The sequence below is a fragment of the Mastigoproctus giganteus genome, chromosome 13, assembly GCF_048544385.1.
Source record: "Mastigoproctus giganteus isolate SK-2022 chromosome 13, ASM4854438v1, whole genome shotgun sequence".
Classification (NCBI taxonomy): Eukaryota; Metazoa; Arthropoda; class Arachnida; order Uropygi; family Thelyphonidae; genus Mastigoproctus; species Mastigoproctus giganteus.
The window spans coordinates 39,292,123-39,308,764 of record NC_143587.1 but is presented as its reverse complement, the minus strand read 5'-3'; the positions used below and the strand labels follow the sequence as shown (position 1 = coordinate 39,308,764).

The window sequence follows — 16,642 nt, the reverse complement described above, 5'->3', positions numbered from 1 at the left end:
CGCTTGGATTACGGAGCTCCAATCTATGACTCTGCCAGGAAGAGTGCACTAACTCGGCTAGACACTATCCATCACAGTGCCCTAAGAACTGCTTTAGGAGCATTCAGAACATCCCCTGTACAGAGTCTATATATAGATGCACACGAACCTCCACTCCATCTTCCTTTTCATCCTATCTGGCCATACTTATTTGAGCCCCAGTGGACCACATTTTATCAAAACAAACCTACCGAAAACAAGCCTATTGGGATAAGGTTGCTACAGTTAACACAAAGTTGGAATCTAGACATGGGTAATGTCTTTCAGGAAATGAGCAATCACGACCCTCCGTGGTCTGATTATACACCAATTTGTGACTTCTCATTCCAACAATGGGGGAAAAAGCAAGCAGCAGACCTCACCATCAGGAAACTCCATGCTGCACATGTAGCAGAAAATTCTCGGTATCTTCAAATATATACCGATGGCTCGAAAACAAGTACGACAGTGGGCGCAGCAGCAGTTTCTTCTATCTTTTCTACTTCTGTGTCCCTTCCAAAGGAATGCAGCATCTACTCTGCTGAACTGTGGGCAATTAAAATATCTCTGGATCATGTTATTAATCTGTCTAGTAAGCAAATTATGATCTACTCTGATTCTCTGAGTGCAATAAAATCATTGAAAAATCCATCCAAACCAATCCACCCCATCTTGAAGCAAATTAGATCACAGATAATTGCGTTACGAGCTGCAAACCAATCAGTCCGTTTCTGTTGGATACCGGGTCATGTAGGCATCAAAGGAAATGAATATGCAGATCAAGCCGCTAAACATCCAATCACTGCAAGATCTCCTAACTACCAAGTGCCATATGCAGATTACAAATCAGTCATAAAAAACGTGTGTGAAGAGCAATGGTTGCAAATCTGGCAGGCTCAGTGTGGAAATAAACTGCTTCAATTTAAACAGGAACCTAAGTTGTGGCCATCAAGTATGCGATCAAATAGGCAAGAGGAGGTGATCCTGGCTAGGACGCGTATTGGGCACACGCATCTAACCCATATTTATCTGCTCATGGGGGAAGATCCGCCTATTTGTACATATTGTCAGACTGCACTTACAGTGAAGCATATTCTAATAGACTGCAATCATTATAATAATTATCGAAACAAAATTTTCAAATCGCTTTCACATCTGCAAGAACCTTTGACATTACCCCATCTGATTGGAGACAATGCAAATCTGGCTGAGTTCTTTTATTTCTTAAAGCAGACGGGATTATTTTACAGATTTTAATTGTAAATTGCACTATCGAATAGAATCAGGCACAATATGGCCTTAGCAGCCCTTGTGCCATTAAACAATACATCAACCAACACGATAGGAGGGAGTATATGATGAGAGCCCTGTCGATTAATTCGGCCCTGGAAAGATTGTGCAAGGCTCAAGGGGTAGAATTTTTTTCAGCCTGGTCTGTACTTGTTAACAGGAGAGACTGCTTCTACAGGGATGGGATAAACTTAAATAGAAAGGCTGCAAGAATGTTTGCTGATGCTATCGAGGCAGTGTTAGGTGGGTCGGGAAACTGCTAGATTGGGGGGGATACGAGGACTAATAGATTAACAGTAGCCACTGGCAGAGGTGAAAGTGATTCTTGCACTGTTTCTATTGGAATGAGCCGCAACCTGGAAAATAAGATACAGGATATTTCAGAGACTGCTGGGAATCATTGGGGTACAAGTAAACACATGGGTTGTGTTAGGGTAGCTTAGAAAAAGAACAGGTGCATGTATACTTGCGTGTACACCAAAGCTAGGAGTATAGTAAATAAATTTGATGAATTTCTGGTATTGCTCAAAACATCAAAGGCAGATATTGTGGGGATTTCAGAGACGTGTCACACAGATTGCGAGGCCACATTATGTCAAGGATCTGGGTATATTCTTACCATGTGTATGCCATATCCAAAAATTTCATTACTTCACACAGCATGTCCCCCCCCCACACTTTTCTTACTGTTGAATACACCATGAATTGTCAAACTAATAGAGTAAGATTATCTGCGAAAAGATCTAAAACTCCCAAACACTTCCTAGTTCATTTCACAAATATACGTGGTTTCAATTCTAATCTCAGCAATATCCATTTCCACCTGCAGTCTGCCAAACTCCATGTACTTTTTCTGACAGAATCTCAGTTATCGGTTGATTCAACTACTGCTCATCTCAGTTTCCCAAATTATTCGCTGTATGATTCCTTTCGCATCAAAGGTGGTACTTGTGCATATGTCCATTCCAATATTCCTTGTCAGAGACTTGCTAATTTGGAATCATTAGCATTAGTAGTGGCAAATGATGTAAGAAAGCAAGCTTATATAGCATCAGCCAAAAAAAAAAAAAAAAAAAAAAAAAAAACCACTTCCACTTCACCCCACCGTTTCTTTCGAAATACCTGTCCAGCTGAGCCTTAAATTTATTTAGGCTATCAACTTCCATGACAAGGGATGGAAGTCTGTTCCACCAACCAACTCCCCGCTGGCTAAAGGCAAATTTCCGCACGCCTATCCTGCATCTGTCTTTCCTCAATTTACTAATGATATTAAGAGTAGGAGACCGGCGGAATTACTTAGCAAGTACAGGTCACTGTTGAAAAAAAGCAGTGTATTAGGGTTGAATTTGAAAGTGTCTGCAATACTGCCCAGACACGATAGGAGGGAGTATATGATGAGAGCCTTGTCGATCAATTCGGCCCTGGAGGGATTGAGCAAGGCTCAAGGGGTAGAATTTTTTTTAGCCTGGTCTGTACTTGTTAACAGGAGAGACTGCTTCTACAGGGATGGGATACACTTAAATAGAAAGTGTGCAAGAATTTTTGCTGATGCTGTCGAGGCAGTGTTAGGTGGGTCAGAAAACTGCTAGTTGCGGGGGGGGGGGGGATACAAGGACTAATAGATTGCCAGTAGACACTGGCAGAGGTAAAAGTGATTCTTGCACTGCTTCTATTGAAATGAGCAGAAGCCTTAAAAACAAGATGCAATATATTTCAGAGACTGCTGGGAGTCATTGCGGTACAAGTAAACACATGGGTTGTGTTAGGGTAGCTAAGAATAGAAACAGGTGCAGGTATACTTGCGTGTACACCAATGCTAGGAGTTTAGTAAATAAATTTGATGAATTTGAGGTATTGCTCAAAACATCAAAGGCAGATATTGTTGGGATATCAGAGACGTGGTGTAACACAGATATAAGGAATGCGGAACTGGAATTTGGGGAATACAATGTGTATAGAAAGGATAGACAGGACAGGACAGGAGGAGAGGAGGGGTTATGCTATTAGTAAAGAAACATAAAATCCAAGGAAGTGAAGCCAGCCGACATCGATGGACAGGGCAGTGTCGAGTCAGTTTGGTGTGACATAAGCATAGGGAAATCAAAATTGAGAGTAGGAGTGTGCTATAGGCCTAATGACTCTGATGAGTATAATAAGATATTGTACAGGGAAATGGAGTGGGCCAATAAATCAGAGAGTCTTATAATGGGGATTTTAATTTCCCAGATATTGACTGGAATTTGTGGGTTGGTCACTCACACACTAGCCAGGCTTTTGTGGATTTATTGGATGATTGTTTTCTACATCAGCATGTTCGTGAGGCAACAAGAGGGAGCAATACTCTTGATTTGATTATCAGTAGTGATTCTTCATGCATTAAGAATCTGCAGATAAATGAACCACTAGGTGGCAGTGATCACAGTGTGTTGAAGTGGGATTTACTCAAGGAGGTAACTACCATCAGAGGTAAAGGGAAGGGTTTTTGTTTTCGTAAAGGCGACTACGATGGTCTGAGACAGTATTTAAATTCTATACAGTGGGACCAACTGATGATGTTACCAACAGCAAACTCAAAATGGGAAGCATTCAAGGAACTAATCTTGGAAGCTACCAGGCTTTACATACCAACTAAGAAATATTGTTCAAGGTTTAGGCCTAAATGGTTGTCAGATGAACTAATGAGACATGTGGCAGAGAAGAAAAATGCATGGAATACATACAAATTAATGGGCGACATGGAAGCTTATGATAGATATAAGTTGGTCTGTTACCAAGTCACAAAGGAGATTAGGCAGGCAAAGGCAGACTACGAAAAATCTTTGGCAAAGGATGCAAAGAAAAACAGAAAAGAGTTCTTTACCTATTTAAATTCAAGAAGGAAAGGGATGAATCAGAATGGTCCACTGGATATTGATGGTTCAGCAGTTGAGGATCCTGCTCAGGTGGCTAACAATCTAAACAAGTATTTTCCATCTACATTCACGCATGAGGAGTTATTCAGGAAGGAGAATGACGTAGGTAAAGTAGACATTGGCAGTGAGCTAGATGATTTTGTAATAACTGAGAGGAAAGTGGAGGAGAGATTGTTGAGGATAAACATAAAAAAGGCACCTGGGGTGTATGGGATCTATCCAGTTATATTAAAAGAGGCAGCAAAGGAAGTAAGCAAACCCCTAGCCATAATTATGAGAGCTTCTTTGGACTCAGGGGAGGTACCCATAGACTGGAGATGTGCAAATGTAAGCCCAATTCACAAAGGAGGATCAAAGGCTGACACAAGTAATTATAGACCTGGTAGTTTAACTTCTGTTCCAGGAAAATTAATGGAGGCAATGGTTAAAGAAGCACTGCAGGATCATCTAGATGCAGTTCAGTTATAGCTCAGACACAGCATGGTTTTGTTAAGGGCAGGTCTTGCCTGACCAATTTGATTGGATACTATGATGTAGTCACAAAACAACTGGATGCAGGGAATAACTTTGATATTATATATTTGGATCTTAGAAAGGCTTTTGATTCTGTTGCACATGGAAGACTGCTGCACAAATTGGACCAGTTTGGCATTGGAGGCAAATTGCTGCTATGGATAAGGGGATGGTTGAGTGGCAGAAGACAGAGAGTGGTAATCAATGGACACTGCTCAACGAGGACTAATGTTATTAGTGGAGTTCCTCAGGGTTCGGTGTTGGGTCCGTTGTTGTTTTCGTTGTTTATGAATGATATTGATGATCGTATATCAAGTTTAATGTCCAAGTTTGCAGATGATACAAAGGTTGGCAGGGATGTTAAGGACACTACTGATGCTATGCTGCTGCAACAGGATCCTGAAAGGTTGAACAGATGGGCTGAGAGGTGGCAAATGAAGTTTAACATTGACAAATGTAAAGTACTACATATGGGAAACAGTAACCCCAGAGCAACGTATCAACTCTGCGGTACTACACTGACATTGGTGGAGAATGAAAAGGACCTGTGGGTAATTGTGCAACCAGATATGAAGTCCTCTGAGCAGTGCAGACGAGCTGCAAGAGTAGCTCATGGTGTCTTGTCAATGATATACAGGAATTTTTCTAGCAGGGATAAGGAGGTGATTATTCCCTTGTATAAGGCAATGGTTAGGCCACATCTTGAGTACTGTATACAGGTCTGGAAGCCTCATTTCAAGAAGGATGTAGAGCTGCTGGAACGGGTACAGAGAAGGGCAACAAGATTAGTGAATGGAACAAAGGGTTGCTCTTACGAAGAAAGGCTTAAGTTTTGCAAATTACTGAGTCTGGAGACTAGGCACCGGCGAGGTGATCTGATAGAGGTGTATAAGGCTTTGAATTGTTTGAGCATGCTCAATGCCAATTGGATTCTTCCTCTTGCTCAAAATAATCACCTCAGAGGGCATAAATTCAAATTGAGGAAGGACGGATGTCGGATAGATGTGCGGAAATTTGCCTTTGGCCAGCGGGTGGCTTTTTTTTTTTTTTTTATGTGAACCCCAAACACGAGAGGTATTAGAACCTATAGTACTAAGTATCGTGCTTGAGTTGGAGACTGAGAAGACGAAAGAAGATATTTGTTGACATTGGACTTGAATTTCTGTAGATTGTAATTTTCAGGAAATACATATGAAGGAAGGTTGTTCCAGAAAACGGCAGTTGAATGAATAAATGAGGAAGATGAAAAGTTGGTTCTGTGGGTTTGAAGTTGGACAGTAAATGGATGTTGGCTGGTGGCGGCACGTGTTCAGACTGTTTTGAAAGAGAGAGAGCGGGAATTATAGAAGCTAATTCAGAAGAACAGTGCCCATGGAAGTATCTGTAGAAGAGGCATGCAGCAGAAACAGTGCGTCTATGAGACAGCAAGTGGAGAGACTCTGTTAGAGATGAATCATTAATTAACCTAACTGCCCTCTTCTGAGTGGAATCAAGAAGCCTGAGAGAGGTTTTGGGGGCACCACCCCAGATGTGGGAACAATATTCCATGGCAGGGCGGATTTGCGATTTATACAGAGTGAGCAGCTGTTTGGAAGAAAAGTAACGCCAAGAGCGAAAGAGAAAACCAAGTTTTTTAGATGCAGAGGAAGCAATATTTGTAATGTGCTTGTGCCAAGAGAGATTAGAAGTCAGGGAAATCCCCAAAAGAGATATATCCTTTTGCCTAGAAATTGGAGTGTCACTAAAGATAAGCATAGGAGCAGAAGAATCCTTTTTGCGAGATATAAGACAAGACTGAGTTTTAGAAGGGTTGAAATCAACTAAGTTGTCTTTTCCCCACTGGAGAATTACCTGAAGATCGGCATTTAAGGAATTGGTAGCAGATTTTCGAGAAGTTGAAGCTGATTGAGCAGGACAAGGTTTCTCAAAATGGAAAGTTGAATGCAATGTGCTATCATCGGCAAAACTATGGATAGGATTTCCTGTATGGAAGAAGGTCATTGATATACAAGAGGAAAAGAGTGGGGGAAAGAACTGAACCTTGGGGGACACTGGCATTAGTGGAGAAGTTAGAAGGCAGAGAGCCATCAACCATCACCCTCAGTGAGCGATCAGAGAGAAAACTGGATGACCAATTACTAAAAACAGTTGGCAAACCATAAGATGGAAGCTTGTTTAGAAGACCTTTATGCCAAACACGATCAAAAGCCTTTGAGATGTCAAGAGCAACTACTTGTGTTTCACCGAACCTTTCCATTGAATTAGTCCATAAATGGGTAACATAAGCCAGAATATCCTCAGTGGATCGACACTGACAGAATCCATACTGGTGATCGTTGATCAGATGGAAGGTTTCTAGGTAGTTTAAGAGTTGGCGGTTAATTGATTTCTCCATTACTTTAGAAAGAGTAGAAGTAATTGCAATGGGACGATAATTGGATGGGAGGGATTTGTCACCCTTTTTAGGAACTGGCTGGATATGAGCAAATTTCCAAGCAGAAGGAAAAACACCTTTAGAATAAGAAAGTGAAAAAAGGCGGCAAAGAATAGGAGTAAGTTCAGGAGCACAGGTTTTGAGAACAAGTGGAGAAATACCATCAGGACCTGGAGCTTTCTTAGCATCGAGATTCATCAAAATCCTTCTGATATCCTTTTGACGGAAGACCACAGGAGGCATTGAATGGAGTGTGTTGGGAATGGTGGGAGGTGTTTTACCAAGATCATTAATACATGAGCTGGAAGAAAAATGGGATGCTAGCAGGTCAGCTTTATCCTTGGCTGAAGTGACAACAGAACCATCTGGTTTGGACAGAGGTGGGAGCAGAGATGGGCAAAAGTTGCAGCCAATAGCTTTGGCAAGAGACCAGAATGCTCGCCTACCATTAGGGCAAGAAGCAAGTTTTCTACTCTTAGCCTGTTCAAACTCTAGTTTGGACTGATTAATAACTGCTTTACAATTGTTGTGAGCTTTGGTGTAGGCAGAAAATGAAACTGAAGAATTAGAAACAAGCCAATTACGATATGCAACATTCTTCTCTTGGACAGCCTTAGCACATTTATTGGAAAACCAAGGTTTAGATAAAGGATGAGATTTTAAAGTGGAGTGTGGGATAAAGAATTCCATTCCTGCAAGAATAATTTCACTGACACGATCTGAGCAAACGTTGACATCAGAACTTTTGAAACAGTACTCCGACCAAGGAAAAGAAGAAAAGAAGTCTCGCAGGTCATCCCATTTTGCATTCTTGTAATGCCAAACAACACTAGGTTGGCAATAGCCATGAGATAAAGGTTCCATTGGAGAAGAGACAATCACCAAGTTGTGATCTGAAGTGCCTAAAGGAGCTCTCACTTCGACCGTGTACTTAGAAGGGTTGTTTGTGAGAAAAAGATCAAGCGTATTGGCTGTATGATTAAGATTGTCCGGTATTCTTGTAGGTAAATGAACAATCTGTGCTAGGTCATTAGTAATTGCAAAAGCCTCAGCATCTCGACCTGCTGGGTCGGTGTGACTAGAAAACGGAAGCCAGCTGGGGGTTGTGAACATTAAAATCACCAAGGAAAATTACCTCACTGTTAGGAGAGTTGGACTGGAGAAAGTCAAGTTGCAACGAGAGGAAGTCAAAGAGCTCCAAGTGATTAGTCGAGTTGGGAGAACGGTAGAGACAACAGATGAATTTGACACAATGAGGTAGAGAGATTTTAAGCCAGAGAAGATCAAAGAGAGGATATTCCAAATTGCCAAGTCTCTGACAGGGAATATCAGAATGGACATATGCACAAGTACCACCTTTGAGGCGAAAGGAATCATACAGCGAATAATTTGGACATCTGAGATGAGCAGTAGTTGAATCAACCGATAACTGAGATTCTGTCAGAAAAAGTACATGGGGTTTGGCAGACTGCAAGTGTAAATGGACATTGTTGAGATTAGAATTGATTGGTTGGTGGAACCGACTTCAATCATTTGTTGTTGAAGTTGATAGCCTAAACAAATTTAAGGCTCAACTGGAGAGGTATTTCGAACGAACGGAAGGGTGAAATGGGAGTGGTGTGTGTTTTTTTTTTTTTTTTTGGCTGATGCTGAATTAGCTTGCTTTCTTGCATCATATGCCTCTGCTAATGCTAATTTGAATTTATGCCCTCTCAGGTGATTATTCTGAGCAAGAGGAAGAATACCATCAACATTGAGCATGCTCAAAACCATTCAAGGCTTTATACACCTCTATCAGATCACCTCCCTGGTGCCTAGTCTCCAGACACTGTAATTTGCAAAACTTAAACCTTTCTTCGTAAGAGTACCCCTTTGTTCCATTCACTAATCTTGTTGCCCTTCTCTGTACCCGTTCAAGCAGCTCTACATCTTTCTTTCCTAAAATGAAGCCTCCAGACCTGTATGCAGTACTCAAGGTGTGGCCCGACCATTGCCTTATACAAAAGGATAATCATCTCCTTATCCCTGCTAGCAAAATTCTTATATATCATTGACTAGCCCCCACGAGTTACTCTTGCAGCGTGTCTGGTCTACACTGCTCAGAAAACTTCATATCTGAGTGCACAATTACCGCCAGGTCTTTTTCATTCTCCACTACCTTCAGTGTAGTACCGCACAGTTGGTATATTACTCTGGGGTTACTGCTACCCAAATGCAGCACTTTGCATTTGTCAATGTTAAACTTCAGTTGCCACCTCTCAGCCGATCTGCTAAACTTTTCCAGATCCTGTTGCAGTAGCATACCATCCTTACTGTCGTTAACAACCCTACCAACCTTCGTATTGTGTGCAGACTTGGACATTAAGCCTGATATACCTTCATCAGTATCATTGATAAATAAAGAAAACAACAGTGGGCCCAACACAAACCCCTGGGGGACACTACTAATAACATTAGTCTACAAATAGCGCTGTCCATTGATTGCTACTTTTTGTCTTCTCCCACTCAACCATCCCTTTATCCATAGCAACAACTTGCCCTTAATGCCATAATGCTCCAATTTGTACAGTAGTTTGCCATGTGCAACAGTATCAAAAGTTTTCCTAAAATCCAAGTAAAGTAAAGTAAAGTGCAGCCATTATCAACCCACTGCAGGGTGGAAGCCTCCTCAACAATTCATGCTGAGGGAAATGGACCATAATCTGCCACGCTGGTCCAGTGCGGGTTGGCAGATCGACCGTATTCAGCAGGCAGGGGCTTGAACCCCGGTCTACTCAAAGAGCGTGTGCTACTGCACTCCCGCTCCTGCCCACTCGGCTACGGAGGCCGTTCCCAAAATCCAAGTATGTGATATCAAAATTATTTTTTGCATCCAATTCCTTTGTGACTACATCATAGTATCCAATTAAATTGGTCAGACAAGACTTCCCCTTAACAAATCCATTCCGTTTCTGAACTATAACTGCATTCTTGTCTAGATGATCTTGCAGTGCTTCTTGAACTAGTGACTCCATTATGTTCCCTGGAACAGAAGTGAAACTAGCAGGTCTATAATTACTCATGTCACCTTTCGATTCCTCTTTGTGAATTGGGGATATATTTGCATATCTCCAGTCCAAGGATGCCCTCATAATCATGGCTAAGAGCCTGCTTATTTCCTTTGCTGCCCCCTTTAGTATAACTGGATAGAAACTATCCACCCCAGGTGCCTTTCTTATGTTTAACTTCAACAATTTCTCCTCAACTTTGCTCTCGGTTCTTATAAAATCATTTAACTCCCTGTTAGACTTTGATAAGCTTCTGGTCTCCACTTCCCTACAGAATTCCTCACTTGTGAATGTAGATGAAAAATACTCATTCAGTTTGTCAGCTACCTGAGTAGAATCATCAACAACCAAACCACCGATATCAAGTGGACCAATCTGATTCATCCCCTTTCTTCTAGAGTTTTACATAAGTAAAAAGTCTTTACTGTTTTTGTTTGCATCCTTTGCCAAAGATTTCTCATAATCTGCCTTTGCTTGCCTAACCTCCTTTTTGATTTGATTACAGACTATCTTGAACCAGTGAGACAAAACATGACCAGCGATTATGCAAATCTAAGCAACTGCAGGTGAACTACAGCGCGTGTGTGCGGGTAGGAACACGGTATAAAAAACACCTGATACTGAGCTCCGCTAATCAGTGTTACTGTTGTTCTTCCGATGGGACCTAAGAGAGTTTGACAAAGGCCAAATTGTAATGGCCAGACGACTGGGTCAGAGCATATCTGAAACGGCACACACGGTGGGTTGTTTACTGTCAGCAGTGGTTACTACCTACCGAAAGTGGTCCAAGGAGGGGGAACCCACGAACTGCCAACGAGGTGTTTTATAATAACGGCTCATCAATGCTTGATGTTAGCGAAGGCTCTCTCAGATGGTACGTGGCAACAGAAGGGCAACTCTGTTGCATCTCACCCTTAATTGAGATGCTGGTGACGGGATAATGTGTCACAACACACAGTATGTCGAACCCTGCTGAAATGGGACAGTGCCTGAAATTGGCACGCAAGCATCGAAACTGGACCTTGAGTGATTGGAAGAAGATCGCCTGGTCTGATGAATCACGTTTCCTGTTTCACCATGTGGACGGCCGGGTACGTTTGCATTGTTTACATGAGGAAGTTATGGCGCCTGGATGCACCATGGGACAAAAACAAGCCAGTGGTGGCAGTGTCATGTTTTGGGCGATGTTCTGCTGGGATACCCTGGGTCCTGTCATCCATGTGCCAGGCACTCTAACATATACCACCTAAACATCATTGCTGACCAGGTACACTCTTTTGTGGCAGCGGTCTTCCCCTCTGGCGGTACCGCTTTTCAGCAGGATAATGCGCCACGCCACACTGCCTGGATTTTTCGAGACTGGTTCACAGAACATGAGGAAGACTTCCAGGTATTGCCTTGGCCTCCAAATTTCCCAGACAGCAATCCCATCGAGCATCTGTTGGGTTTTTTTTTTTTGAAACAGCAACTCTGATCTGCGGCATCTCAACCACGACCTTACAGGAGTTAAAGGATCTGCTGGTTATGTGTTGGTACCAGATACCACAAGACACATTTAGAAATCTTGTGGCTTCGATGTCTCACCAGCTATGTGCTGTTTTGGCTCATCGATGTATATCTACCATACAGAATTCTGTGTCTCCTGATAATTTATATGCATCCCATGCATTTTACTTCTTTGCCATGAGTCCCAGTTCACCTGACATCCATTTAAACCTAAACCTTAAATAGTATTTCTTTGTTGGTATGAAAAGCCTAGTAGCTTCAATGTTAAATCCTTGAATTCTTCTCATTTAGAATTTGCTGTTGGTAACATCATCAGTTGTTCTCACTTTATAGAATTTAAAAACTGTCTGAGACCACCATAGTCACTGTTACAAAAGCAAGAACTCTTTCCTTTTTTATGACATGCTTGTCTTTCTTTATAGCTTCATGTAGCAATTTCTTCCACAAGGTGTGTGTGTGTGTGTGCTTGCACACACACTCATGGGAGAAATTACTGTATGAAAGTATTGGTGAAAAGGCAAGTATTTGGAATAACAGTTGAAGTGTGTGAATAAAGTGGAGTGAATTTTTGTTTATATTATTCATGTTTCCTAATGCAACTTTATCTCTTGCATCAGTGTGTTTAAGTTGATATGAAAATTTAATTTGAAGTTGAAGTCTTATGGTAATGGTACTCTTATTTAAATTTTATAAGTAGGGGAAGCAGTGTTCATATATTGATTTTCAACATTCGTTGGAGCACAACAATTTTTTCTACCCCCAGGCCACAATGATGTAGGTAAATGTGTACAGCACAATATAAATATTGATAAGATTACTACTCTAAAAAAAGAGGATACCATTTCCCTTGTGTTTTGTGAGTGGTTTAATAAAAATAAATTTCTGTTTGCACACTATGCAAATGGATGAAAAAAGATTGGTTCAAGATCCAAGGGTAAGAAAAAGATTGGTTATACAACTTAAATTTGTTCAAACTGTTTTATAGCAGCTGATAATCAGCACAACAGTTAAAAAAAAAATAAATAAAATAAAATAAAAAACATTCAAACCATTATTTTAATGACAGTTTACATGTTGTGGGGACAAAAACGAAGAATTACTCAAGGGGAGAAAACCTACACTATTTCCACCACCTGAGATCAGCAAACTAAAGCCTTGAAGAGGACCTTAAATTCCTCCAGTCATTGATGGGAATCAAACTCGGACCTATCCAGATGAGTGGAAAATGGAAATATATCATTATGACTAAGCTGTCATAATGATACATCACCATTAAGTTGTCATAAGGATAGACAATGGTAAACAATTGGTCAGCATTTTTGTGATCGCATACTGATACTGGCCTCACAATATGTGAGTTCAAGTCGGTTCTCTCACAGTGTGAACTAGTGTCCATGTGTATTACCCTAGGGCAATAGCCATCTACGGAACAAAAATGCTTGGGGGGATACAAGGACTAATAGATTAACAGTAGCCACTTGCAGAGGTGAAAATGATTCTTGCACTGCTTCTATTGGAATGAGCAGAAGCCTGAAAAACAAGATGCAGGATATTTCAGAGACTGCTGGGAGTCATTGTGGTACAAGTAAACACAACACATAGGTTGTGTTAGGGTAGCTAAGAATAGGAACAGGTGCATTTATACTTGCATGTACACCAATGCTAGGAGTTTGGTAAATAAATTTGATGAATTTGAGGTATTGCTCGGAACATCAAAGGCAGATATTGTTGGGATATCAGAGACGTGGTGTCGCACAGATATAAGGAATGCAGAACTGGAATTTGGGGAGTACAATGTCAATGAACTGGTTGCTGATATTGTAGCAATCACACAGGGAATAGAAGGCGGGGGCTTTGAAAACATCGATGCAACAGATGTTCAGGAATGAACTTATTGAGGCTCGTGCAGATGAACTTACAATGGAAGAGTTGGATGAATTAGTGGCATGGTCAAGTGAGAACCAAAATGATCCTGAGGAGGAAGGTCTCAACATTGTTAGACCAGAATTAAATAACAAATCATTAAAGGAAATCTTTAGCCTCTCCATACAACTTTCAGAAAAGGTGGTGGAAATGGATCCTAATTTGGAAAGAAGCATCAAGTTTAAACAAGGCCTAGAACTCTTTCCTTACAGGGAAATCCAAAAGGAGCTCCATTAAAAAAACAAAGAAACAAACTTCGATTAAGAGTTATTTTTCGCCCAGCAACCCATATTCTTGATATGTTTTTGAAAAATTTGTTTGAAATTTCTAATAAATATTATATTTAATATTAAATTGCTTCTTATTTTCATTTCAATACCTTATGCTTGTATTTTGCTATGTACTGTTTACATTTGTCTATGTACATAGTCATATTATGTAGGTATATATAATACATACATAGACAAAATTTTAGACTAGTTTTCCTTATATACAGTATTTCATACTTTAGAACGGAACCCTTTTATTACTGTGGACACCAAAACTCGGTATTCGCATTTTCAGTATTCACGCCATTTCCCAGGAACGTAACTCCCACAAATAGCAGGGGTTTACTGTATATACATGGAAAATCATGAATTACTCTTATTGGGTTGGCCAGTTCATTATTTTGTGATTTCAAAAGAGGCTTGATAAATATAACTTTGAGATGAATGTAGGCTTGTAGTGCCAAAAATATTGTAGTAACATGATAGTCTAAGTTAATATTTAATATAATGTTATATTATATGAAAATACATATTTTGTTTCTCAATAATATTTTTTTCTTAAATAATTCCATTCATAACATGCAAGGCAGTCTCTTGAATATGAATATTCAAGAGACTGCCTTGCATGTTATGAATAGACTCAAATAATCAGAATATCTATAAATGAGGGAGCAGCAGATTTAATGAGAAGACAGCAGTAAAGCACATAAGAGTAAAGAGTGCCAAAGATAATTGCTCTTAGTGAAGTTTTACCTTGCATTTGTTAGGAATTTTATTTCTGTATGATATAATATAAAATGATCTTAAGAAATTTTATTACGAAATTATTTATAAACTTAAAAATGACTTAAACATAATTATACTCATATATGCTTTCATTACATATTTATGGGTAATATGATTCTATGTGAAAATTTATTTCAGCTGGTTGTGATGATTGGCGTGAGGAAGTTGTTGGATTTTGCTTTTTCCCAAAGAGAACTAAAAATTTTAGATGATGTAATTCCTGAATCTGCCAAGAGAAAACAGGAAGAAGAGCAAAGAAAACTTGAGGAAGAACAAAAGGTATGTTAAAATATAATCGGTTAGTTCTTTGTTAAAGCAAAATTATACATTTGAAATCACCTTTCATATTTTAATTTTGTGATCCAATTAATATTTACTAAGACGAAAAATCACTTGAATCTACATTATAATCTTCTCAAAGTTACAGTTGAAACTACCCCTGTTTATATTATGAAAGATGAGTTTTTAAAAAAGTTACTTACTACTATGATGCATATTTATAGAATATTAATGATGTTGTTGAAATCCTAATCACTTGCATTAAATAACAAAACCCATCTATTTACAAATTAATAGTAGTAACTTTTTTAACCTGTCTTTACTATTCTCACTTGTCTATTTTTAAGGAGTGAAACTTATAGAAGTGCTTCACGTTTCAAAAATTATAATTAAAAATATAATTTACTGAACTAGACTTGATTTCTTTAAACTTTCTTCTTACCTTCATAGATCAACTCTATTATTTTGACAGAAATAGTGATTAATAATCTTGTTTTAATTTAAAAAAAATTGTGATTCATGAGGGATGAGGTGTCCCTCACTGATTTATCACTTCAGTCTCCTAAATTTTTAAACTAACCAGAGTGCTGGTTAGTTTAACAGATTTAGTCAACAGCAAAGTGGTTCTAATAATAAAGATAATTATACAGTTTATAAACAGTTTTTTTATGATGATTATAACATTAAATAAAGAAGCACTATTTGTTATGCTAAATAACTGTATTCTGACCTGTAAAGTACAGAAATTCATGAAGGTATGACATGAAAAACTATTTTGGCTAAACTTGTTGATCATATTGCTAATTATAGTGCATATTGTTTATTTATTGGTCGTATTAAACATGATTTCTTAAAAAAATTCTAAACAATATTACAGCACATCAGTTTATAAAACATTTGGTCATTTAAGTTTGTAAAATTTGTATAATAATAATTTTATCTGAAACTAAAACTGAAAAAATTGACCACAATGGTTGAAAGATGCATATGGAAAAAGTTTTCACTGGAATATTTTACCAAAAATTTCTCTTAGTTCTGAAGCAACTCTAAAATGAGCAAACACTGTTTTTCATGTTATGTTTACTAAAAGAATGATTACTGGTGTGTAAGTGCAGAGGGGACTCCCTTGCAGGTAGCACTGTGGTATCACAAATGCATGGTTTTGACTGAAAAACTGTGGTTTTTAATTCCACATTGGAGGTAAACTGACCAGGAATGTGGGCCATCTTGCAGTCAGACATGTCTTTTAGCTCCCACATTACCGCCTATATCTTTGGATTAATGTCTCTCAAAATGGATCAGGTAGTACCGGCAGATTCCTCATAAAGTGGACTATCCTTGGTGTAAGTTGTTTTCTACTTTTTGGGCTTCTTCTGCAAGTTTTGCTTCATTATTATCTGTTGCTTTAGTCTATAGTCACAGTGCATAAGTGGCATAGGTGGAGCTTTGGAGAGGTTGCCAATTTCTTGTCTGGCCACCATGGACTGATGCTTGCCTTGACTGGGGCAGCATGTCCCCTTGTGTAGCTTTCACATGCTTTCCGTTGATGTGTTCCTTTTTTCTCTACAACAAACCAACGTAAAATTATGGATACCTCATTTTCTCCATGTAATCCTGTGGTGCAATCTGTGAACTTTCAACTTTTTTTCAGAACTCTGATTGGAA

At 39.4% G+C, this 16,642-nt stretch overlaps 1 protein-coding gene across 2 annotated transcripts in view; it reads left to right on the top strand.

Annotated features, from left to right (window-relative positions):
• The window catches only part of Ndae1 (Na[+]-driven anion exchanger 1), a 490,785-nt gene that overhangs the window by 426,773 nt on the left and 47,370 nt on the right, over positions 1 to 16,642 (top strand). For both annotated transcript variants that reach the window (XM_090387778.1, XM_090387777.1), the window contains exon 22: positions 14,837 to 14,977. In XM_090387778.1, coding sequence (XP_090243904.1) covers positions 14,837 to 14,977 — 141 coding nt within the window. The remainder of the gene's footprint in view (positions 1 to 14,836; positions 14,978 to 16,642) is intronic.